The following is a 27,707-nucleotide window of genomic DNA, read 5'->3' as shown; positions in this document are numbered from 1 at the left end:
GTAAAACTAAGTGTGTGTGGCATTCAGTGGTCTTATGAAAGCAGCTAGCAAGAAAGCTTTCTTCAATTTTACTTAAAGTTGTTAAATTTGAATGAAGATTTGACGCAAGCAGTCCATGCTTTTGCTACCTCAGAAGTGAAACTAATACAGCACACTCTACAGCAAGCAAAGGCATCTAAAGACTGGCTGCTAGACTTGAATACAGCTGCCCAGTTAAGAGGACTTTCTATCGAGCATGCATTGCTCTTTTGCTCCATCAGTACAACTCCGTTTTCTCACCGAATGTGAATGTGTTGGCTTTGACCTTTATAATTTCGCACTTGTGTGTCTTACAGGCTACCTCTTTTCAGAAAATCAGCAGAAATTAGAGGCAGCTGGAGTTTAAGCAGGGACTGCTAGAGTTTCTCTGCCTAAGACTATTGACACAAACTAAGCGCCTACGTGATGATACACCATATTTAAATTATGACAACCTTTGATATAGCTTTACACAGTCTATTTGCTATTAATATAGTAGTGACTTACCCTAATTTTGCACTGAGTATTGAGTGAATACTATTTGGCATGTCCTTTTTAGATAAATACTACACAACTCTGATTTATAAAAAAATTTAAGACACTGAAAAAGTGTTTTCCTCTGTAGTTATTACGTACCAAATTACCTCTTACCCTACTATCTCTAGTCCTGTGTGACTTCTCAAAGAATATTAAATTCTATGCAGCTGTTTATTTTCAGAGGTGAAAAAAAGTTCACGTTAACAACATAGTTACAGCCCAGAACACATCTAGACAGACTGACTTGCCCAAGAAAACAAAATAGTTTGATCATCACTCTTGCTAGCAAACAAGGAACTTGCATACCTAGAGTTGGAGTAGATTAAAGATACCAGTCCCACTAAAAAGTGAAATACTTCTTGAGTAAAACCACTGGTTTCCTCTCTAGCAGATGTAATTCTCTTAAAACAGTTCCCTAAAGATATAAACACACTTCAACATTTTCATTTTAGACTTTACAAAACTAATTACATTAACTGAGCACGAAAGTAATTAGCTTGCAATCACTATCACTTTTAGCTTCATTTTATTTTCCATCCATGCACTTGTTTTATCTTCCTTACTCCATACCGTCTCTTCTGATTATATTCAATAACCAGAGCAAAAAGTTCACACAAACTAAAGTATTTTTAGTTTAGCAGTGCTCTCAGCCTTATAAAAAGCCCCAGTCAGAGAACTAGATACTTGGAAAAGAATACCATGGCAACTACACCTCCAAAGCCAACTGATCACACTTTATGGTTCAGCCCAATCCTTGCCTCATATTTTGTATAAATGCCTTGTGAGGCAAATTCACAGAAGATGCAGTGCAGATCATTCCAGTACTCTGAAATCCAAATAAGAATACATGTATATTTATGCATACTTTAAAAGAATGGTTTACAACGTATTTAAATAGACTTAAACATTTAGGATTTATCTTCTGACCAGAGCATAAGATCTCAACTCTAAAAAATTGTCTATGTCAGACTTTTATAATTTTAAACCAGTAAAATATTGGAAATTTCCTTAGCATAAAGTCAAAATGAAAATTTGAAAATGTTTATTGTGGCTTAATTACTTAGCAAAAATCTGGGCAACAGCTTGAGATACTTCTGTGAAGCTTTTTCAGGTTTTTCTGGGTCACAGTAAGAGGTTACATCTGTGGTAGTTGGAGTTGACAGCCATTTTGGGTACAGTAAATGGGATGATTATAATTTCCCAAACCAGTTAAAATTAACCAGACACTTGTTAATTTTCTCTGGCTGCTAGATTACCAGAGCAGTCCAAGTTAGTAAGAATTCAGTTTTCTAATCTGGGGCTAGCACCTGCCATGAAATTTAGTAAGTTAACACCTCCTCCTTTCTCTAGACTTCTGTGACTGTAACATATTCTCCTGCCTGCTAGAGTCTGTATGGGCCCTCTGAAGAAAGACAGGTAAGCAGTTTACAGTAGCAGTCTTCTGTTAATCTAGAAAAGTAAGCGGGCTGGACTAGCATGACACAATGTCCAGCATTACTTCAAAACCTGGAGATCGAACATTTCTTCCAATTATTCAGGAACTTTTGATATTCAAGATTAACACAGATTACACTGAAATGAAAAATAACTAAATAACGGAAGTTCATAATATAAGGATCATGTAGAAGCTGATATGGACAGGAAAGATACTTGCCAAAGTTAAACATATTTTTACTCATTTTCTAGAAGCGCATAGGGATGGAAAAACCCTAAATTCAGAAAGGTGCAGCTCCTTCCCATGAGCTGTGGGAAGTGCTAGGCATTGCTATTACTGAAGACTTACCCTCTTGCTCCCAGTAATACCATTTAGAGCTGCATTTGCCTGTTCATACAAGCAAATATGTGCTTCTGTGGATGCACTTCATTTGATTTGAACACTATAGCAGGAAATGCACTCTGAACTCAGATGCCAGTATAAAAAATGAAACTGGAAAATACACATGCCAAAATTGACATTGCATAAAGAATTATCTCACACTAGATGCAATTTAATAATAAAATAACTTTTTTGCACAGGAACAAAACACCATTTTTAGTAACTTCAGCCACAATTTAAAGAAAAAAACAGCACACCAATCTGTAAATTAACAGTAAATAATTTTCTGTCAGCTGTGTTTAAATGCTGTTTGGCTATACCTTTATAAAACTCTAGGAGTACTCCTTCCCTAATAGATCCTCAAAAACGTCTACTTTAGGCATTATATCCTATTCTACTGTGTATTTCTGTTACTATTTCTACTAGACACAATGAGAGATGAGCCTAATCCCCAAAAAGATTTACTGCATGGCCAGTTGACTGCTAACATTCAGAATGGTCAATTACAGGGGCATCTAGGTTTAAAAGAAACTTAGTTCATGTTTAAAGACAGTAGGTGAGGTAGCATTAACAAGATGGTCAGTTTCCAAAACAAAAATGTGTTAATCCATATAACTTGAATTATTTAGCAGATGCTGAAAGTTGCTTCAAATTCCTCAGCATCGTGTGCTTCAGCATGTTCTCCTCTCTGTGCATCATGGGTATCATATGACCCAAAGCATATGGGTTCTTTCCAAGAAGTAAGAGATTTGATGAATTTCAAAATTTTAATCCTCTACAGCAGAATCTTGATAGCATGCTGTGGTAGTACATTGCAGACAAACTTCAACAGTGATCCTTTCTTACCTGACCAGACGTTCTAAAGTTTTGAAGGCTCAAGGGACTGCTCCTGACTCAGATTCCACAAAGTAAAACAGGTGAGATACTTGAAGCCCCAGAAAATAGCAGGGTACCTGACAACAGCTGAATATTCTATACACACAGATAAATGGCTTCTTGGCAGAGCAGAAACAATCCAGCTCCTTCTCAGCTGTTGGTATAATACAGCACTGTAGTGCTGACAATAAACATTGCACTTTGCAATTCACTGGAAAAAGGCAACAACATACTTTGCTGTAAGAAAAGTCACTACAACTTCTAAGGGGTACAGCAGAGGGAAGATGAGAAGATTAATTTCCCTGGATTCTGAAGCACAGCCTAGGAGCTCCTCAACCTTGAGCTCAAGGATTCATTATTTTATGGAAAGCAGTACAAGAACTAAGCTCCTTTGTACATGTCCCATTCTGACATCTAAACAGTGACACAATTTCCACATGAAAGGATAATTTAGTCCAGTTGGTCTAATTTCACTTAACCTTGCTGAGAACAAACTGGAAAATCTGGCATATACACTGTGTCCCACAAGCTTGAAACAAGGTTGTCACTTGAAATGCAAGATACACTTGGAACTACCATAGGATTTTGCTATAGTCTTGAAAATGCATTTTTGCCAGCCTAGACAGTGTGGAAAATATCTATTTCAATTAGTATCAACATAGGCATACCTTCTCTAATGACAGGAACCTTTCTGTATTACTGAAAGCATGTTTTATAATAAGGCTTCAGTCATCTCTTCAAAACAACATGCTAGATGGAAAGCTTATTAAGGTGCTTAATTCTGCCTTTCTTATAATATCAGAATCTTGATTTTCATACTTCTGTGTTAAAAACTGGCATGTTGGTACAAATTACAGGCAATCATCTTGGAGTTTTAGCTAGAAGTGCATCATGCATGTGTTCTGCCCATCCTTCCTCGATGTAATTAAAGAGAACTACTCATGAACCTTTATTAGAGCAGAACATGTATTAAGTGTATCAGGCAAGGGAGAAAAACTTTTGGGCCTTGTAGACACCATTCAACTTAGCAAGCCACAGCTGGTAGAGTTTATCAGAAAAGACTATCTTCTTGTCTAGACCAACATATTTCTCAGAGTTACAGATGATCCAACTTCATGCCTTTCATGGCTCACCAGGAAAAGACTGCATTTCAGAGCATCTGTGAATAAAAGATGTTTAAAAAAAAGAAAAAAAAAAGGCTTTCTTTTATTCTTCTAAACCTGGTAACACCTTCCTTGTGCAGCTCCATCATTAGGCACAAAGTTGCCTTTGGGGGAAAAGGTAGGAAAGAAGTCTGGTATACTAGAATTTTTACACTCCTTTCAGTTAAAGCGATTAATTACTAATGTTATGAATGCTAAGGTTGTCTGAACAGTGTCTAGTTACTTAGTGATACAGGAATATTTCAGAAAGGTGCTAATGGAGTAGCTGCGCAGCTCTCTCACTTAACGAAGTCCAGAGTGGACTGCATTCAATCAGAAGTTTTTCTTAGACATTTCAGTTAATTGTGAATTAGTTCCATCTCTTTACATTAACTGAAGTTTACCATTTTATGCTCAACTTCTGAATACTAAAAGTAATTCATAAGTTCTTTAAGTTCTTGCATTTGAGAACAGCAATATATAAATTGCAGTTCAAATACATCAATCATGATCTCCGTCTTCAGGTACAAAGCCAGCATTTTGGCATTCAAATGTTACATAACCAATAGGGAAAGATTAACCTATTTCTGGCTCTTAGAATCAGGGCTACTTTTCAAATAAAGAAAAAAACTGTAATGAAAAATGATATATAAGGTCAAAGAGTATTTGAATATCCACATCAGAAGTCTGCATATCATCTCTTGATTTCCTATGTAATTGACCTCAAATCCATAACTCCCAAAATTCAGCCCACTTACAAAATCAGATATAGAAATCATATTCTAAGGGTCATGTGTTCTCAGTTTTATAACAGTGATGTTGAGTGGCAGAACTAAAACAATGAAGAGAAGGACTTCCTCTTTACTTATGCATAGCAAGTCAGAACAGTCTTTGGGTAGTCACATTTATTCATTTCATATGCAAAATGGAAGGACTACTTACACTTGAGAAAAGTTAAACTATCTTTGAAGCACATTTTCCTTCATTCTATCTTTTTAAAGTTTAGACAGTATCTTTTCTGATGTTTTTATAGGCTCCAAGATTACAATAAAATCTACCATCCACCAAAGACCTCTTATAAAAGTATTTAAAAAAAAATATATATATACACCTCATATTAATATGTAAAAAATAAGATGGAGTTAAACTGGCAAAGAAAATTAATGTTCTGGTCTCACATCTTTTATTTTAGTTTTAGATGGTTGAGATGGCTACCTCAAAGAAGTAGATTTAAATAGACAATTTTTTTAATGAAATATAAATAGCACTTTCTTCTTTTATTTTTTTTCTGGATTTTTAAAAATAGTGTTGAATTGAATTATGGTTGTATTTACTGGAACTTTTAGAATAAATTTGTTTTAAAAGCCATGGCAAAGGAAGATTTAGAAACAGTGTGAACCAAATTTCTAAATCAGTTAATGTGATGACAAAGGGTCATTGCTCAAAGTCACCCTTAGTAATCTTATTAGAAGATGCTTTGAACATGAATAAAACACATTTCTAAATCCAAAGATGAAATGACTATTAAAAATTAAACTCATTTTTGAAAAATAAAAATCCGAGGTGTTAAAAAAAAAAAATGCAGACTTTCTTTTAAACATTGCAGTGACATGCCTGGATTTTTAAAAAACATCAAAGGTTTTAAATACTTAAGAAACCTCAAAATAGAAAGGGCTGTAATCTCACTTAGCTACTGCAGAAGAGTAAAATTATGTATTAGTCAGGGCTGCAAAGATGAATTTCTTTTAGTCAGTCTAATTTTAAATAGCAGTGTATGACCCTGTCAGCTGATTCCTTTCTCTAAAAAACAAAAGGTGTATAAGAAATGTGAACAGTTTAGCATCTTACAGCGAGACTCCTATTCATTTTTACGTGTTTTTGATGAGTACCAGACTAAGTCTGAGTAGTCCGATACGTAAGAAATTCCCCATTTGCCACATTAAAGACAGACGGGTTTTGGGGTAGGTTTTGTTTGTTTTTAAAGGTATGTAGTCCATATCCTCAGTTCCATTGAAAAATAATTGGATCCTTAATCTAAATAGCAATTAAATGAAGTGTACGTAGTTAAATGGAAGACAGGATACATAAGAAAAGTCAGCAAGCAAGCAGATCATATGGAAGAGTTGAATGAAAACTGAGGTTCTCTATCAGTAGCTTCTGCAAAATAAATTGTGTGTCTTCATAATTCCAATTTTACCATTAAATAGTCCACATCACTGAGATTACCAAAAGAATGGAAACTAACATTTAACCCTTACTACTAAGGATCCTACCATAGCACAAATAACAGAGTTGTCATAAATATTATGGAGCGTTTTTCCACACATCTTCAATTTAAATGGAAAAAACCCCAAACCAACACCCACAGAATGTGTGCTTGCTCCATGAGGACATGCATTCTTTTGGGGACATGGGAGAGGTACCCCAATGTTTCCTTTGCACTTCAGTGCTGAACAGAAAGGAAAACATTTCGATAGTGCTGTAGTGAATATATACAGTTAAAGATTTACAAAGTCCTTTCAATTCCAAAACGTGTCAAGATGCAGAGGGGATTTGCTAGTCCTCACTACTTCAAGACTTTCACTGCTTATGGGGAAAAAAACCCCAGTATACCTATACCATCTCAGTTTGTCCAGTAGTAAAAATACTCCTACCTGTATTGAAACTGAAAAATACTACCACCTGTATTGAAAAAGAAAACACTGAAATGCCTTTTTTTTTTTTTCTTAAAGCCAAAAGAATATTCTACAAGCATACTAAAGCCTCTCTTTTTATCTGGCATTTTACTTCTACACTAGAGTAAAACATTGCAACAGCAAATTTATAGGGTTGTCTCCTCTTTCAAAGGTCACAGCCATTTTAAAACTTCAGACTTCAGACTGCAACATGATCTATAGCAGCTATAAATCAGAATTAAAGGGTATAAAAACATAAAAGAAAGGCTTTAACATACAATTTGGTTTATTGTAGCTATAAGAGTAGTCACATGAATTAATCATATGAAAAAGACTAAATTTTTGATGAGGCAAGAGCTATCTTTGTGAAGTTTACTGGGTCAGCAGCATGAAAAAAACATGCATTTACATTCATGAATATCAAAAAAGCAACTAAATTCAGAATTAAATTTTTCAATTTTGGTTTTCAAGGGCAATATGAAATGGTGACTGCTCTGGGCAGAGCAGCTCATTGTCATAATCTGGAAGGGGTCAGGTCTGCTGCAGCTTCTTTTACTCTGGACAGATGGCTGAAAAGAGATCAGTTTCCAAGTTTGAACAAAACCTGTTACTCTTCTTTGCAAATAAGCCGATTTCCAATTCTGCTCCAAGCAACATTAACATAGAAAAATTCTAGATAAATATAAATTGTCTGCTTGATTTCAGCTTCTATTTCATGCATAGTGTCAGTATGACGTAAAATAAATGAAACAAAGATTTTCAGGGGAAGAAAGCAAAAGTCAAAAAATCCAGGCTACTTTTAACTGAAATCAGTTATTTTTAATTATTAAAATTTGATATTGGGGTTTACAATATAAATTATTTTCATGTTAAATGATATAATTTATTTTTAAAGAAGAAAGGCAACAGCACTTACTAGAGCTGTGATACACAAAACACTCAGGACGGTTGTCAAGAGCTTCATTCAGAGCAAAGAACTTCAATCAAAAAGAGAAGACACCCAATGTCATTTACATAGACCAAGCCAGCAACATATTTCCTGATTTTGTATGATTCTAACTCTCCTGTGAGCAGACAGATAATCTGCGCTTCACAATGAGTGAACTGTGCCTAGAGAGGAACTGAAGTTCTAACACATTTCTTGAGACAGAATGCAGAACTTCAGTACCAGGCTTTGACTTTTCTTCTTTTAGTCAAGTAGTCAATTTGTCAGTTGCTACTGTGGTGCGTTGCTGGTTAATAACTGGTTTGAATGTTCACTCACATGTGGATTGTTTTGAGGTTCTAGTTGCTCAAGTTTCTTGTCTTTGTTGACTATATAGAAAAGATGCAGCTTGAAAAACCTTCCTTAATAACAGAAGGTTTTTCCAAAACTTGATTACTCATAGTTGCAGAACAAATTTCTCTCTCAAAAAAATAAAAAGTTTCTGCTTAGTGAGAGTATGCATTTTCCTGGGAGATCAGAATGGTTCATTTTACCAAAAAAAATTACTGGACTTATCAAATCCTCTAAAACATTATGTTTTTCACTTTATTAAATGAAAACTGCACAGCTTCCATTGGTATACAACAGACTACTGATTATACTATCTCAGTATAATCAGTAGTCACATACGTCATAGGCCCCCAAACTAGATAGAATTTGCATGGTATAAAGTAGATAAAAACTGCCAGCCACAGCACTGAGACATCCGATAGACACCAGTTCTCAGCTGCTCCTAGCTTTTGAAATCAGTGAGAGGCATATACACTGCCTTGGGCAGAGGCATCCACAGCATCTTCCATTCCAGCACCTGATGCATTGCCATTGCCAGTCCTAACCTCCGATTTGAGACAATAGAAGTATAATTTGGGATATTACCTTTGATAAATAGCTGATTTATCTATTTGGATGATATTGCACTAGTTTTATATTACTGTATCATTATCTTAGGGGTAGAATTGTGCACATCACTGCAGTAATTCTAGGAACAGAATAGAGAATATTATAAATATAATGCTTATAGAAATTTATAAAGAGAGCACAAGCTTCTAATGCATGAAATGATTACAACTGATTGGGGGGGGGCAGGAGTAGAGAACGATTTATCTTTTAGAAACAGTGAATACACTGCAGTGCTAGTACAGAAAATCTCTCTTCACCACCACCCCCAATCATCACCTTGAACTTATTTCAATGATTTGAAAGAAGAATTTGGTGCTTCATAAATTATTAGTAAAACAAGACATAGCACAAGCTATTAGCAAAGCACAAAATATTATCAAGTCCTCAATATCACTATTCAAAGGACTGCTTTTATCGTGGAGTCCAAAATACAGATCAATTCATGTATTTCCATTTACAAAACAAAAGAAAAGGCAACATTTAATGAAAATAGTATTTAGATGGGGAGCGGGGCGGCACAAACCACAGTAAAATCTACTTGGCTTTAGAAGTGGTTAATGAGAATCAGACAAACATTTAACTGCTTCCATCTGACAAAAGTGGTCTGGTTACTTCCTATAGATAAGTGATGGAAAGCTTTTTCTGTACTTGGATATGTTCAAATTCCAGGTAATGCTTTCACTTCTCCACTCTGGTTTTGCTGCCTTAAATCTTGTTTTAGTGTCTTAGGCATTAGTGGGTTTTGAAAGAAAATTTAGCTACATACTGTGAACTGACAGTCATTCAAATCAGAATTAGCAGCATTTTCTTTCATATGTATACTATGAAGTGACAATACTGAAGAAGGAACATATTTTCAGTCTGCTTAGGAGTCTTCTAGCCATTATCCTATGCAAAATTTCAGTATAAACAGTAGCTACATAGAATTATTTAATGTAATGCACTTTAGCTTAAATATCCATTCACTATTTAAATGTATCATCAATAAGAGACTTGTCAATCAGAATTCATATTTTCTTCCCCATACAGACCTTTCACAGTAGGTACAAATCCAGTGGGACTCTATGCCAGACTGTATTTTTACCTCCTGAGTAGGCCATGTGTGATGTGTAAGCTACTTAGTGACTCAGTTTGATCTAAGCAGTATAATATACATGTACACTCAATTAGTATACCATATATCACAGTCTAATATATTTATTTCTCATCCACAAAAATGACAGAGATGCATGCCCCTGAAAATGCATGACTCAGTGCTCTTATTTAGGAAGTGTCATGAAGTCAGTCATCAAGCTCTATGTGCTTCCATTTCACTAAATACAAAGCTTTCTTTAAGAGAGGATCTGCATCTCCCGAAGTAAGAGCTAAAGCAGTTAAAATTCTGAACTTAACCCTGTCCCTGATTTGGATAGCTGATGATATGTAAGATTCATCTTTGATTATTAGAAGATAAATTCATAGGGCTCCTCCTTTCTCTTTGAGATCATCTTTAAGAACATTAAGATTTAAAACCTGTGATAACAACCAAGTCTAGCGTTATTAAAATTAATTGCTCAATAAATTAAAAAAAATTCAATTTGCATGTAAGTTGGTGTCAGTTACCTATACATTAGGGAATACACAAGACAAGACATACTCCTGAAAAATCTAAGAGTACATACAATATTCATAAAACTCATAAAAGAATGCATTCTTTAATAAGGCCTATCTGTAACATTTCCTGTTTCTGTCCAAAAGACACATCAGTAAACTTGTCTGAAATTTCATTTTTTTCTTTTTCTGGCCACCATCAATTCTTCAGATTACTGCATCATTTAACCAAACACTTGTCTATTTTCCATTTAAGTCAGAGGTATATTTTTAGTCTAAATAAGTCAGAATTTCAAGAAGTTTTACTGCAGGTAACACCTGCACAACAATGAAGAAAAAAATATGGGCACTATACACAGGTAAATCTTTTTGAAAAATCCTAGTCAATTATTTCAGCATCTGCCCAAACAAATTTACTGCAAGTTAGTCAAGAAAGTGAATGCTTGGAATTGCTATTTAAAGAGAACCTACTGAATTAGGCATTTGATTGAAAGTTTGTGATGATGAGTAGTGATTAGCAGATGCATGAACCAGACTCCAATCAGCTGCTCTTCAGATTTTGGAAGCAGCAATCCCCTTGAGACAAGCCTCAAATATCAACTGTGACTTAACTCAATGTACTCTAATAAAATAGATAGTTCATGTAAAGTGTAAGAAATCCCATTGCCATCTTAACCCTTCCAGGCATATGACCAACTGAGAAGCATATAGATGATTTATGGAAAGACTGTTCTGGGAAGAGAATATTATGCAACTCCAACATGTGATCTTTAGTTTTTCCTAAAGAGTCAGGAGGCTTATGAAAAAAACCTATCAGCAGGTGCAGATGTAATGCATATGAACTTCAAAACTGGCTTTGCTGGAAGCAATGGATGTGGTCTAAGTATCTCTCCTCGTGTAACCTAGCCCATCAGTCAAAGCAAAAGTTGGTGGTATTAGATACAATTTAATAGAAAAGTGATACATAGACTGCAGACCATGATACAGGCTTTCAAAGTAGCCTCCTTTAATTGCTACCAACAAATCAATTGGATCTTTTAGAAACCTGAATTTTTTCTGTGGGAAATTCAAGGCCTTTTGATGAGACTACTGACCAAGTTATGAGACATCCCTTCTTCTTCCAATAATCACATAGTCCAACAGAAGAAGTCTAGAATTTAATGCAGTTTTGAATACAGCAACATAGCTTCCATATTGACTTGTCTTGTAAAAAAGGTATTTTTCTTCTACCAAAACCTTCCGAACACCCTCTGAACAGTTACGACTACAAAACACTTCTAGCAATTTATTACTAATGCTATAAAATGAAATTACACGGTTAATTGCTGTCAACACCCTAATTATATAAATCAGTTTCCAATAGATTCAGATATGAAAGAGGCTGGTTGACAGATGCACATCCAGGCTGAAATTGAAAACATGACACAGGATTGTCTTTACAATTTTTTTCTGGAAACTCTGGGGACTAGCACATTGATGAGGAAGAATATAAAAACAAGTTGTTTTTCTACCAAATTAGAAGTGCAGCCATGAGAAACTGTAGACTTCTATTCATCTTCAGAAACCAAATACTAAAATCTTTATTTTCATGTGGATAACAAGCAAGTCTGACAGTAAAATTTATCATATTAGCAACATGCACTGGAAAAGCTACTCTAGGACTATCACAGTGCTTGAACTCTCACTTTTGAGCCAACAGAACTTTTCCTGCTTAAATAATCTGCTTGAGCAATAAAGAGGAACCTAGGTGATGGAGAGCTACTGAATTTATTTCCTGTATGACACATTAGCCCCAAATGCATATTACTTCTTCAAAAACCAGAAAAGTTAGTCCTTTATTTGTCTGTTGTACACATACAACTTATTACAGTACACAGACATCATATTATCCAATGTGATTTGACTGTTGATCCTAAAAATACATTCATCTGAACAGAAGAACTACCAAAAATGCCAGGACACTGGTAAGTAACCAAGAATCTGTTGAGGATGTACTCCAGCCTATCAGAGATATATCTTAAGAACTTTGAAGTCTTTGGGGGGGTGGGGGGGAGGGTGGTGGAACAAAAAACCAAGGAAAAAAAAAAGTCTACACATAGACAAGTGTCCTGTAGACTAAAAGTCAACCACAATTTCTTGAGGACAGACACCCCACCCCACCCGCCCTCCCCCCCAAAAAAGAGGGATAAATTTATTGATAGGACAGAGATCTAAATTTGGACAACAGCCTTATTTTGTGTTATAGGCAGAAAATAATCTGATTTGGTCCCATTACATAAAATCTTACAAGAGACGACTATACTTTGGAGAATGTCTTACAGAGCGTTACCAAGCATGTGGTGTGGCAAGATCAATTCTATCAGAATAATAATTGAGAGCCAGAGCCACTGTCAGTAATTGCAGCCCAACATCTGCTCCTCCCAACCCCACCACCACACCTCAAAAACAGTCCTGAAAAGGAGCCAATTCGGTAATTATGGGCATTACATCAAATTTGTCATGTCTTGATTGGAAAAAGCTTTCTGACACCACATAAGGAAAATAAAGAAGAGAGGGAAGTAGGCAGAAAGGTTGAAATTCATTTTTGAAAAACAAGGTTTTTGTCTCATAGGAACATTTGGTTTATATAGCTATATATATAACTAATAAGGAAGACAGAAGCTGCTGGGGTTGGATTTACTCTGCTTTATGACTTTGTACTAGAACCTAGAACCCCAAATTTCATTCTTGAATTCTATGCCACCCATTCTTTCTAAACTTGCACAGCCTTGGCTCTCAAAATAAGGTTTTCAGTAGTAACCTAAATTACATTAGGAATACTTGGCTACAATCATTATATTCTTCTCATAATAAATAGCCTTTATTTACTTATTTGGTTACTGTAGTCATAAGCAACTAGTAAGACTGATAGAAACACATTTACTACCAAATCCTGTGAAGACTATGGATGCTGAGACCCTTCTGAAAAGACCTGGTCATTCCTTAGTTGCTGATTGAAGAAGAGTCAACAAATGCTAGAAAATTGTGGTTTCTTCAGAGATAAAAAAAATTCTATAGCAACCTAGCAATTCTGAAAGAAAACAGCATTTGTTGGAAGCAACATGAAAGGTGGGAGAGAATAATCCTGCAATGCTACTTCAGAATCAGATTTGTTCTGCTTAGGCTTGATTGCTCAAAAATATTTTTATATTTTGCTTCATCAGATTCTTGTTTACCCCTAGAAAAAGAAATTACAAATGGCATAGTTTTAGGGACAGAGATTCTTACATGAAGCAAGCTCCTTGAATGCTCTTTGATAACTGGCCCAGCAGTCTCCATTCATTCATTCACTCCAGACATTCTAAAATCATCATTATCAGTATACCACCAAGAATCCTCAAACATTTAGGACAAGACAGGAAATCGTGTGAAGATCTTTAAAAAGGGAGACTTAAACAAAAGTCATCGAAAACCTAAAAGAAAATTCTATACAAAAACAACCTTAAGTTACACAGCTACAGAAGAGCAGATTAGTATGTGCTGCATTTTGCTACCACACATTTTGTGAATTGCATTGATTTGGAATTATGCTGCCCTGCTGTGGGAAGACACTACAAATGATATACATGACCTCAGATGTCAATGGGTAAAAGACTAATACTGCGCACATGTGTGTTGGAACATATGTAAACAAAGTTTAAAAAAGATCTTGCATCACTATTTGCCATACAGTATATTTCTGGGTAAGGAATGTCAGTTTCCGTTCTAGCAAATATTACGATCTCTGACTTCAGTTTTTAGAATACAGAAATTGGCTAGGCATTTTATGCTGACTTTGGTAGTATGGTATTAGATCAGTTAAGCCAAAGCAGTTAGTTTCAGTACAATAGATTGCTGTATTCGGACAAACCAGATACTTCTTGGGAATATGGCTGATGAAATTAGAATTATGACTCCATACTTTCTCCTTGCACCCGTTCATTCTTGCTCCTGTGGCAGAAGCTACTGTTGCCACTGCAGTGGCAATGGAATTAACCATGCAAATGGTCCTCATCCATGAAATCAAGATCAGTTAGAAGACTACTAACAATAATGTTCCCCTCTGACATTACTTTAGAGATCATCAGGAAGGCTCATACAGTCTGTCCCACCAGTTGTTTTAAATTAGAGCATGATAATCACTTCATAATGTTACTTTGTGCAACTTTGCGTACACTATTTTCTTCTTCATGAGATGTTGTTCACCCTTAGTGTCCCCTGTGGAGCAGTAGGGACAAGTGTGCTTATTTTTATCAAATAACAGAATAACTAACTGAAGAACAGGGAAAACACAAGAAGATCAGACTGCTGCACCATACATCTGAATCAACTGTAAAGCCAAAGCATTTCTTCTGTTCCAAACCCATCCTATCTCCAAGCTCTGCCATGCTTCATTTTCTCACTCTAAATCTCATCTTTGTCCAAACATCAGTCCTCCTAAATGGAAAGGAACAGAGGAAGACTTTTGCATAGTTTTTGTCATTTTGAAATACGTTGTGCAGTTTTTAGTGGTTGCTAGAAAAATCATAGTTCACAAAGTTATCATAAAGAAAAATCAGTAAAGGCTTTTTAAAAAGTTGTTTAAAAGCTAGCAATCTGTTAAAAAAAAGTAATGTTTTTGAAACAGTTGGCACCATCTGTTTAATAAAAAAAAGAAAAAAAAAAAACCTGAAGCATTGCTTAACTCAGCAGACCAGCAAATAAGTAAAAAACCCATCAATTTCTATTTCAATAAAATATTAATTATCTGGATTTTGCCAGAGAGAAATAGACTGTGTCATGGTAATGTGTAACTACATTTGATAACATTCTTCAGCGCATATTTCATTATTTCTCAACATCTCATAGGTACTCAGAAAATACTTAGCCACAAACCACATTTAATTCCCAAAACTCTGTGGTGAAAGCCAAGTAAACACATTACGAACTGGGCATCTGCTTACCCAAGACCAACACATGGCATTTATAATTTTGCCAGTTCCATTACTAACATATCCAAACACATGCCAAAGGAAGTAATCCAAAGACTTTTCAGGCAATGGGAATGAAATTGGCCTTATTCAGAGGCAAAGCATTAAAATCACCTCATGGATGACACCAGCATAAGAACATGGTGCTAAGCATTACAATGCATTGGAGGGGTAAAAAGAAATGTTAAGGCAGTAATACAGATGCTCAGAACTAGAAATACGAACCTCTTATACACATTGTCAGCTGTTACCAGCTTGTCTTGTCCAGGTGCACAATACACGCTTTCAGTGACAAAAGAGCTGAGTGCCACTGGTCCCTCTTCTCTCAGCAACATAAATATTGAACTCACCAGCAACCAATGCATCCTGTAAGGGCTGTTTGATCTATCAGATGATTTTGGTTTTATTATAATGATCAAAACTCAACCACTGACCTAGCTAGATTGCTTTCCCAAACACATGCTCACAGTGTATTCTGTGATGTCAGGCAAGACTCAGTAAGGGTAACAAAACCCTAGAATATCTGGGAAAACAAGATAACCTGGATAATACAGATAGTATAGATGTGCTTGAGGAATATGGTGCAGACACATCCATGTTGATCTGCGATCCCCCAAGGTCCAAAATCATAATGTTGGCACTGCACTGAAATAAGCCTTGTGTAACTCACCATGCTGGAGATTGCAGTTCAGTATATTTCACACACAACTGTGTATGTCCATCAGGTCCAGCACTAAATCTGAGGTACTGTGCCTAAGCAGAGCTGTGGTGACACCATCCTGCTCACGATGCCAAATCTAGAAAAACCTTTGTTCAAGCTCAACACTGCAGGAATGTTTCTGGACTCCAGCTAGTCCTGAAAACAGCTTACATGCCACTGCACCTAAGCTAATCAACCATATTGACTAATAAATTAGCTAATAAGGCTTGCTAGAACTGACTACACATCGACAGCCTGACTTGCTCACTAAGCTAACCAGATAAAGCCCTCAGGGGGGTGGTGATGGTGGGGGAGGTCACTAGACTGTAAGCAACATTTTATTTTAATCTTTCAGATTTCATGCTTGATCAGATTAGCCATGGCTAATAGTTCCTAGTTCCATGGCTTTTGTTCCTAGGCCTAAGAATATCAACAAAGTGCTCCTAATATAGTGCGACTATAGGGAAATCATATATTGTACCAACATAGTAAACATTCCACAAATTCAGTAAATTGCACCAATAAGTAGATACTGGAAGACTGTATTAATATAGCCAGGACTGTGAGGGATGTCATCACCTGGATCTAACTATAAAGACAGAAAATGATGATGTAAAATGGCTCCAGTGTAAAACTTAGCTGAGTATGCTGACCCATGGCATCAACTACTGATGTTGTCTGCTCCAAACCTCTAACTAAATGCTTATCAAAGCAAACAAACAAAAAAATATTGAACTTTGTTGTAAGTCCAGACACTGCCTACTGGTCTGACCCTACAGACACGAAAGAGTCATGAAAAAGGCTATCCATCAAAAGGACACTAAAGTCTGTCTGGAGGTGATGGCATATTTTCAGAAAGAGCAGGATTCAATTTTACTGCCAGTGGGCACACTCAAGTAGGTGGGAGAAGCCTTGGAGGTCAGGCTTTATTAATATGTGAAGAAAGATTAGCCTCATCCCCACTGCATTCCAACAATCCATTTTTCTTGTTTTCCTTTGAGATTGCTAGCACACAAACACCAACTCATTCTCTCCTCTATCATTTAATCTGTCTTTTTTTTTTTGGACATATTTTCCATTTGAAAGAATCATATTCAAAATGTCAGAGAATTTACAGACTAGCAATGCAACATGGAAGAGAAGATATCTAGAAAAAGGAAGAGAGAAAACATTTGAATTCATGAGTATGACAGCTGAGTAAGTCATGTCACTGAATTTTGCATCAAGCATAATTTCAAATATCTCTTTTCATTTCACTGTATTTTTTAAAGAAATGCCTCATAGTGCATCAAAACAGCTTAAAATAAAAAAAGTTTTAAAAAAATTATTTTAGTTGTAAAGGAACTTTTAATGAAAAACAGCAGTGGAGACATTTTATTGTGGTACTTCTGTCAATGATTCCATAATAACTTTTGAAAAGAAGTACTCTTTATAAATATAAAGTAGACCAAAAAGCTGTGGAAAAAAAATTGTAATACACATTCAAACTTTACCCTTTGACTCCTGGTAATAACATTCGGTCTTCTATGCAGATGGTCCCTGTATGGGATCACAGTAAATCAAGTACATTTGACCTACCGAGCTTAACATGACTGTAAGTGAATCTCAAAGACAGGAATGCAGGACGTATGATGCTGCAGCCCTGATTGATAACTAAGAAGTCAGTTATAAATAAATCTGGAACAGTTGGGATTGACTGTTGTTTAGCACTTTCAGACAGACGTTCAGGGCAACTGGCAGGGGCTTTGAAAGCTGTTTCCTGTATTAGAATCATGACAAAAATAGAAGTGAGGCTGCATTCCCTTGTCTTCTGCTAAAATAGATCTTACTCAAAAACATTTTTACAAGTTTGGCGAGGCACAACTAGTCCACCGTCAGATACAGAACAAAATCATAATTGGAAGTCCGACGTTGATGTACCGTGAATAGTTACTTATTGAATTAATAAGAACAAAAAAAAAAAAAAGAAAAAAGAAAAAAAAGTTGAGAGTAGTAGGAGATATTAGGGACAAGGAGAAGCTGGTTTTGCTACTTTTTATTTTTTAACTTGTAAGTGAAGGTACAATCAGAATTCACTAGCCAGAAGGCCCTAAAGACCTTTAAAAAGAAAATAAAAAGGGAAAATCATATTTTACCAACTGTCCTTCGGAATATATGGAGTTTTTTGAGGTTTGGGGTGTTTTGTTGCTGGCTTTGGGGATTTTTTGTTAGTTTTGTTTTTAAATTCAAGAACAGATGTTGCATAATAAGTACTGACAGCAAGGCTGAGTTGTGAGAATGGAACAGGAAAGAGGGAGCATGTATGGGGTTTTGTTCTGTTTTTAAGTGCCCCAAATACTGTTTACAGGGCAAACATTTGTCACAGAGTTCTCTCGCCTCCAGCACTTAAGCTTCCAGATAAATTAAGTTGGCTTTTATTTGTGTGTTTTTTTACAGTCAAAATATATCTATCAAAATATTGTAGGATTAGCTAGTTCACTGACTGAACAGCCCATTGTTCTGCCAAAATAATCAGTAGCCTTAATGAGCAATTAAGAGCTTTCAGGGTCAGTGAGAACAGAAAATCTTAACATATAGATCAGAAATTCTGTGTATAACTTCATGCTACTATTTCAGGTCATGAGTGAACTCCCACGCTATATGCAAGAGGCACGCGTGACTAAGAATAGAATGTATGTAGTATAATACAAAATCATAGGAGAGACTAGGATACAATAAGAGCAATTTGATTTAGCCAAGTAACTCTCCCAAACAGGTTTCCCATAAACTGGTCTTTCTCAACCAAAACAGGTCTGCATAGCGTTTTGCTGCCCCACGTGCACGCACTCTAAACCACCTCAAACCAAATCAGCTCCAACCTAGAAACTCTGTGACAGTGGTGCATGATGCCATCTTGCCCTCTCTTAGCAGAGCTCCTTGCTGCAGTTCAGTACCCAGTGAGCCCCAATGCAGACCTTGTGGTTCTGAGCAGGATCACAGCTTCTTGGGTCAGAAGACACACAAAGCAGACTCATGCTTCTCTACAAAATACTGTGTACCCAATCCACCAGTTACTTCCAGCTATTATTCCTACAGTTTCTACACTATGCAAACTGCAACAGAATCAGCACTAGGAAATTTCTGCAACTTGCCTTCTAAAGTAAGCCTAGTATAAATTAAGGCACAATTCAAGGACTCCAGGCTTGCTGAAGAAGTACACACACAGGACCAGATTTCAGTCACTGAATTATGTTTTTTCCATCACAACTGCTGAAAAATATGCTTGTTGAAAGAGAGAAAATTAATCATAAAGAGTCAAATCTTTTCTTTGTAATGGATTGCCACACTGCAGACGTAGTTTCCTTTTACCAGAACAGCCTGCATAAATGTATTTTAAACTAATTACCTTTAGGTGGAAAATATGACTTGCTTTCAGCTTTATGAGGCCAGTCCACCACAAGAGGTCCAAACCTACGAAAGCTGGCAGTGATCTCATCTACAAAAAACAAATGAGGCACCTTAGAGAGAATCTGAAGACTGACAGTGGCAAGGTAAAAATTCTTACTTTAAAAAAGAAAACAGACTGTTTTCTACACTTATTAGGAACAGTGAAAACTGCAATAATGTACATAGACGATGCCTAAGTATTCTTTCACCTCTATGCTATATATGGCTGTTTAAAAAAAGTAATGTTACATTCTGCTAATGCAAGTTTGCAGCAGGATTAAATGGAAACATGATCTATGAGAAGTGAATATTCTTCAGCTGCAGTCTATTTCTAATTATAGCCACAAAGCAGGGTCAGATGCAGCCACATAGGACTGATGGAGGAGCTACATGTCAGCATGGCCACTCCTTGTAGCATGCCCTAGAAAGCAGGCTGCCTCAGGTCATGCGACTGTGGGGATTTCACCTTCCTCAGCCCCCTCTGGAAACCTGCCTTGAATTACTAAGCTGCTAAATTCCTTTGGTTTTTAAGCATCAGTTTAGAAACACTGTGGAACACACATCTCAAACTATCCTATAGGACAATTTTGTTTTACATGCAAATGCTTCAGAAAAAAATTATTTTAAGTTATTTTAAAAAAAAATATCTTTTTTCTCAATGCATTTATTTATGTACTTTAAAGAAAGAATTAGTTTAAAATTCTGTCTAATGTGACGCTAGACAGATCAGAGCAACAATCCATCAGGAGAAGTTTGAAGACAAAGGCAGTGGTTTTCCAATTTTTTGATTGCCGTTTGAGATGTGTCCAGTTTATCTGACCCCATGAGCTGCACGTCATTTTTCAAGCAACTAGAGCAACAAAACACATATTGCATAACTCAGGAGCTGAAGGAAAAAGGTGTTACTGGAGTAGACCTCTCATGGAAGAGGGTAACAGCTCCCAAGCAGCCCTGTTACTTCCTCGCAGGATAGGCTGGGCATGTATTTTGATGCTGAGTTACCCAGCAATGTTCACATCAGTTGTACCTGATGGCCTGCTTCTTCTTACAGCTGGGGATTCAGATTACCCAGCAGTTCCTGTATCAACAGTCCTGCAACTCATGATGTGACATGGGAACTGCATTTGAGCTGTTTGTAAACCATAGATTGGCAACTCATACTATTTCTTTATTCAAGTTGCACATGGTTTAGGCTTCAGTTTAGTAGATCAGATTCAGAGATCCCTCTCTTTACATTATAATGCATCTTCAAATTCCCTATGTATGCCAATCAAAGCTAGATAGTGGTGGATTCCAGCTATATGAAAAATACACCAAAAACTGTCACAATTTTGGTTTGGGAGTCGGGGGGGGGGGGGCACATGCAAGTAGAGCAGATACTGATTGAGACTGAGAAAAAAACCTGACCATCCCTACTAAGCTGGTTATTATTTTGTAACCATATTAATTGCCCTACATTTGTCAGCTGAACACTACATATATGCTGGATATAAGAGCTGATTAATTAAAAACCAATTTATTTTGGTAAGGACTGTATTAAGTCAACCACATCTTTTAAAAAGAACAGGGAAAGACTATGGAGGAGTGACAGTACCCACTAAGTTCCCTTTTTCAGCTTTCCCACTTTATGTGGGAACACATGCTGCTACTGCAGAATAGAAGACCTGCTATGCAGGCATTTCTGTCTCCATCTCTTCTGATCTACAGTACAAAAGAATGTCAAGTAAATTCTCAGGTGTTGCAGGGGATGGTGGCATGTGTTTGTTTTAAATAATGCAACAAGCGACATACCTGGAAAATTACATTTGTTTTTATGAAAATCTGACCTTTTTAAAGTAATTATATGAAAGCCAATTCCCACATCTCACCAATGTAACTTATTCACAGTACCTTCATCAATGTCAGGAGGAAGACCTCCAACAAACACCTTTCTAGAATAGCGTTCCACTCTTTCACCATTCTGACAGCGTGTTGGAGAGCTGAGACCCGATGATAAAGACTGATCACCGTGACTGTCGTCTAGGAAGCCATCTTCAAAAGGAAAGAGTGAAGACCGACCTGTAACAGATTTTGTAGTATCTATAGTTAACGCTATTTCCTGGAGAATTAAATATTTAAGTAAAAAAACATTATCTTTTACTGTTTTGCTTTCACAGAATTTGCATTAAAGGACCCAGCTAAGTGGTCCAGTTATCCAAATAACATTCATTAGTATTGCTTCTATTTTTCCAAGACTATGTTATCCTTACAAGACAATAAACCTGATTTAAAACAAACCGTTTCAAACGGCTAGCAATGAAAATCAAGTTATCTGATGAAATTGTGTGTCATAGCTATAGAAAGAACCTTTGTAAGATTTACATTTCAAACCGATTCTTAGAGATTTAAATCTTCCATAAGAGATCTTGAAGGAATGATCTTAAAGAGCAGATCCCTCAAGCCATTGCACTGCAGAGCAGGACAGTCTCCTTCAGAGTGCTTTACAGGGTCCTAACCACAAGGGCTGCATCACTTCCTCCTCGAGTGAATGGAGGCCCAGTCTAAGTAGGGGGGCAAACAGCAAAATAAACATAGAAAAGCTTTGTATTGTGGATATTAAACATATAGGTGAAGCAAGAAGCTTAGCTAACAAGAAAAAAAAATCTTTAAAATCTTATTAAAAAACCACAAAAAACTTGTGCTTGAAGAAAAAAGTTGTTAGCTAGGGCAGCCTGTCAAGCTGTTACTCAGTGTTAAAACACCCTTTCAGTAATGAATTAACAAAAAGCAACATAAATGGCTGCTACTCAGTTTGTTAATGAAAAGTAAAGAATTTGTGATAATCGGATGCAATTAACTTGTTGCTATTACTACCAAAGTATACACACATTATCTTAAGAACACATTTATTAACCCAGAAGATAAAGAAATATGCAAAGTCTGTAGGTAAGCAACACCGTTGAACATGCCAACTTCAGAATTTAGTCATTCCCTATACCTGAGTTAAAAATTAATTGTGCAATGTAGAGAGATGTATAAATGGGAACCCCATCTCAACTCTGAAAAGGCTAATTGTCCCCTCATGTCATGAAGTATTGCTCCCAGGGATGGAATTATAATTAATTGATACAAACAGTTTATAGGGGGATTAATTACAAATATAAATAGCAGGGCACATAATTAAATTCAAAGGTAATGGATCACATGAAACTGACTTCCAGCAAGACCTAAGGAAGAATTAATACCATACTGGTATTAACAGCACAGGGAAGCACAGGAAATAAAAACAGGGGCAAGGAGAAAAATCAGAACATGCAGAGGAACATTAGTCAGAAAAATGTATACACTGAAAATATCAGTAATAGGGTCTCCAGTAGTAAAGGACAGATTACAAAAAGAACCGGCAATGCTATATATGGAAAACAAGCTAACAAACAAAAACCAGGAAAGATGTTCTGACTGACACAGAACACCAGCCTGATTTTTTATGAATACCATGCACTGAAGTCTTGATTAGAAAGAATATATCGAACGCACAACATTGACAGAGATCACAGGTACAAAAATCCACTAAAGCAAAAATCCTACTGTGCTTTTAAGCACCAACATAAAAAACAGGGTAAATGCCACAATCAGAGAAGGATTTAGAGATGCTATTCTTCGAAGTCTAGTATAACTGGTTGTCAGAAATGGTGGGTTTAGAGCATAAACCAGGAAAAACTATTGATGAATATTCCATTAATGGACAAACAGGTCATGCACATATATAAACATATGCGTTTCAGCATAAAAGAGAACACATGCATGAGAAAAATAATAATTAGGAAGGCTAAAATTGTGTAAGAATATCAAATCAGAAAACCCATTGAAAAGTAGGAGATTTGAGAATATCTGTAAGAGATTGACATTACCAAGAAGCTTAATAATCTTTTAATTCCCACCGCCCCAACCTACCTTCTTGTAAAAAATAAACAACAATCATGAGCCATTAGTGGAATTTGACATATCAAACTAATATATACTAGAACAAGGTATTCAACTGAAATACAGGTCTAAACAGGAAGCTAAGTATGTGCTGAGTTCTGAAGGAAATAATAAAAATGCACAGCAGCTTAAAAAGCAAGATATCACCTCTTATGCCAGATGCTTGACAGTCTGCAAGCATTGTACTCCTCTTAAGTAAATGCAAAAGATGATCTAAAACTTTATAGTTAAGTCAAGTATAGAGTTAAATGTATGAAGTATACATTTTAAATAATGGAAAGCATACAGACAAAGGAATAGGGAATGATTGTTCCCTGTCTCTTCCAGTAAGAGGAAACTAAAGCGCATTGAACACAGTCAGTACATGGCAAGGCTGAAAGCAAGCCAAACTGTGGAACCCCTTGCCACAGGCTTTTTAGGATGCTGAAAAGTCTATGCAGGTTCAGAAAAGGGAATGGCCAAGAACAGGAGAAAAGCCCATTCTGAAGCAATAAATATTGAGATATCACCTCAAGAAACCTTCAAAGGCAAATCTCTGGGCCAGTATTATGGGAAAGCATCACTAAATGCCCTCTTTTTATACTCCTGCCCCCCTCCCCTGGCATCTCTGAGTTGTCAGTGTAGCAGAATAGATTTTGGGCTGATTTCCCATAGCTGTGCTTACACCTGTACCTGAAAAACTGGTTGTAAAAGTTAAAAACAAGGTACCTAAAAGAACATGACTCAACAGCTCTAAGCATGATACCTACAAAGAAATGCTCGCCTCTTCACTCAAAGAAAACAGAGGATCAAGTAGAGAACTGATAGGTTATGGCAAGCCCCAAGAAATTTCTCACAAAACCTCTTCTCACTGAAGATGCTTTGTCACAGTGACAGAATCAAACAGTAATTAAAATATCAAAGTATAATAAACATGAAATGAGTCCCTACACAGATTCACGTCTGGGTACTCTGCATATTACCACAATGCAAATGGTAAAAACAATAATAGATAGGGATATATGGGAATACTGAATAAAGCACACATCATATTTTAACAGAATATTGTAGAATTTCATGTTTCTTAAGGTTAAGAAAGCTCAAAACAACATTATAAAATTCAAGGTAATGAAAAAGCATGAACATCACAGACTTTAATATTGTATGAATAAGGCAAGTCACAAAATCCCTAACATTAATGACAAGACACACGCGCGCGCACACACACACACACAAATCTACTTGTTACTATAGAAAAGCCTGAATTTCACATAGGAAACAATTATTATGGAGTGAAACATGCTTTTTGGTAGAGTAAAAAAAAATTCTGAAAGTCCAGCACATTCAGAACTTGTTTGCCCTGTTTTGTCATCACTACAGTTTGTATAAAACAGACTACGCTGTATTCGTCACAATTACTGCCACATTACTATATTTCACTTCTACAAGTAAACATGAGTTGCAAGATAATAGTGTCCAACTGATTCCCACCTCATTCCCTACTTTGGTGCCATTTGATCAACCTGGAAACACTTGCCACAATCTTAAAATGAAATTAAACAGTGTTCACATGCACAGAGCGTATACAATATTATATACTCTGCATACTTTCCAATTTGTTTCAGTACCATGAGAGCATGGAAAAACTGTAAGTATTAGGATGCTTTCAACATCTGTTAACAATAGCGTGTTCTCTGGAAGCAGGGAAAAATAGGAAGGTAAGTTTGTGGGGAAAACTTAAATATTTTCCTTTTTGTTTAGCTGTCAAATAAACACTAAAACCAGTCAGCTTTGAACAAAATCAGCTCAAATTCTATATTTTAAACTGTGTTAGTACAGCCTGTACAGCATACTACCTCAATCCATATGTATATATGCAAACTACAAGTTACTTATTATATGCTATAGGCTTGCTTGTATGGCTAGGTTTCTCTCCAACTTCTTCACAAACGATGCAAATTCTGCATTTTGAAAAGGAAGCAGTCACATGCATAGCTGTCACAGAACATACACGAAAGAGAAGATAAAATGAAGTTTAATGCCAAAGTACCCCACGCAGATGGCACTGCCTAACTCTAATTGTTAAAAGCTGCAATCTCCACTGTTATTTTCTCAATAAAAACCAGTCTGTGTAAGTACAGCCCAGTACATAAACGTAAGCTACATTAGTAGCTTTCTTGGTAATCAGCGAGCTTGCTATTGTCCATGTTCATTAATCTCTCAGAATAAACTCATATGCAGCACTGTACGTTTGTAAAATGTTTTCAGTCCAGTTTTATTTTTTAAGGTTTGCCTATGATGAAATAAATTTAAAATGTGCTCAAATGTTGTATTTTTTTTATTATTATTATCAATATTCACTGTTGAGGACAGTTATTAGTACTGGTATTCACAATGTTCTACCTAAGGCAATCCAATGTAATACTCAAGATTCAATAAAAGGTGTTTCATCTAAGAAAAAAGTATTTTTGAAATGTTCAATGCACTAGTTAAACATTGCACTTCTACCAAAAAATCCCAAACCTGAAAACAATCCTTTTTTTGGAACACTACACATTTAAAGTCATAAATACGTGTCATGAAAGAGTCTTTACATTTAGTCATCCTCCAGTTCACTAGTAATAGCAACACACTTGAAGTTACCAGCTCAAAATCATCTTTGCTTTAAGCTGCTATTAAAAGGGAGATGTTTTGCAAATGAAGAATATGAGATTGATTTATATGAAGCAATTGATCAACCAAATAATGTTAAAATTGGTAACATCATCTTATCATAAAAGAACTAAATATTTATTTTTCCCACTATTCAGCAAACAAAACATTTAGTAAATACTTTTACCTCTTCTCCGCCCATAGCTCCTGGCTGCATGTAAACACAGAAGAAAATTGTCGGTACAGCTGTCATTAGGTTTAGCTCCAAAAGCAAAGAAAATGTAGCTTCTACCTCTTCTCTTTTTCCCCTCCCACCATAAAGAAGGAAAAGACATTCAAAAAGTGCAAGATGAAATTTAAACAACCCAAGACAAGAGAAAAAGTTTGAAGATGACACAGCCAGGAAGAAAAAAAAAAAAAAAAAAAAAGAAGAAGAAAAAAAAAAAAGAGGAACATACCTGCTGTGCAAGTTTTCTACATAGCAAAGATATTAAAAAAAAAATCAGGCATATCAGACTTACAGTACTATAAAATAATAATTTAGGATTATGGTTTTAAGACGCAATAAACATCATCAACAGTAATCCTAATTAAAATATTTCATTTTGCATTTTATTAACTAGTTGTGGAGAACATATTTTCTGATTATATTTCAATTTAAATTATTAACCATGTGTAAATACTAAAATCCTACCAAAACAATATGAACTCAATAGCCAGTATGTTCAGATGAATAAAAACAGATTGACAAAACATCTTTATAACTACCAGAATTAATACAGTGTTTAAATGAGACATGCATCAGTGGCAAAATCCACAATGTTGTCCAAGTGCAGAAGCATATTTTGTGATACAACGGGAAATGCAAAAAGCAGCATTTTTTGATCTGAAATTTTAGAAGACCAGAAAATAATCTGGAAAACAGTGCCTTCTACACACGGACTTCAATCTGGCACAGAAAATATCTGTGGTCTTCCAAGGTAATCAAATGTGGAAGGCTAGGGATCAGGTAGAGTTTTTCAACATAAAGTGAGCTTAGGCAATAGGTTTTGTTTCTTTCTCTCTTCAGTGTAATACTGTTTGTGTTCCTCCTCCTTCCCAACCCCATCTCTTATTTCCAAAACTAACACAATGCCTTCTGGTGCTGCCCTACATGCCCAGGTTTTAGGTGTGATTCCTTTAGCTCTCCCTACAATACCCCTTAGCCCACTTCATCTAGTTCCCACTCCCTCTTCTATATCCCAAGTGTCCTCTACCATAAAACCTTCCATTCTTCCTGTTTTTCTATTTCCATCTTCAAATGAACGTCCTGAGGTATCCCACCATACCCCTCTGCTTTCCCTACCTACTTCTCTTTGGCCAGCAATTACATGACAGATCAGTTGTGGCTAGGTGAGAACTACTCATCTGCTGACTGGTCCCCTGGCTGTCACCTCTGAGTGGCCCCAGGCTACCCAGAG

At 36.1% G+C, this 27,707-nt stretch overlaps 1 protein-coding gene across 5 annotated transcripts in view; it reads right to left on the bottom strand.

Annotated features, from left to right (window-relative positions):
- Positions 1–27,707, bottom strand: part of CPEB3 (cytoplasmic polyadenylation element binding protein 3) — a 99,360-nt gene that overhangs the window by 13,797 nt on the left and 57,856 nt on the right. For 3 of the 5 annotated variants that reach the window (XM_052798952.1, XM_052798955.1, XM_052798954.1), the window contains exons 5-7: positions 26,435–26,458; positions 21,544–21,711; positions 19,613–19,702 (exon numbers count right to left, since the gene is read on the bottom strand). In XM_052798952.1, coding sequence (XP_052654912.1) covers positions 19,613–19,702; positions 21,544–21,711; positions 26,435–26,458 — 282 coding nt within the window. The remainder of the gene's footprint in view (positions 1–19,612; positions 19,703–21,543; positions 21,712–26,434; positions 26,459–27,707) is intronic. The other 2 variants (XM_052798953.1, XM_052798956.1) reach the window with 1 other exon arrangement.

Source organism: Harpia harpyja, chromosome 10 (assembly GCF_026419915.1).
Source record: "Harpia harpyja isolate bHarHar1 chromosome 10, bHarHar1 primary haplotype, whole genome shotgun sequence".
In the NCBI taxonomy this organism is placed as follows: domain Eukaryota; kingdom Metazoa; phylum Chordata; class Aves; order Accipitriformes; family Accipitridae; genus Harpia; species Harpia harpyja.
Note: the sequence above shows the minus strand (reverse complement) of the source record. Positions and strands in the feature narration are given on the sequence as shown.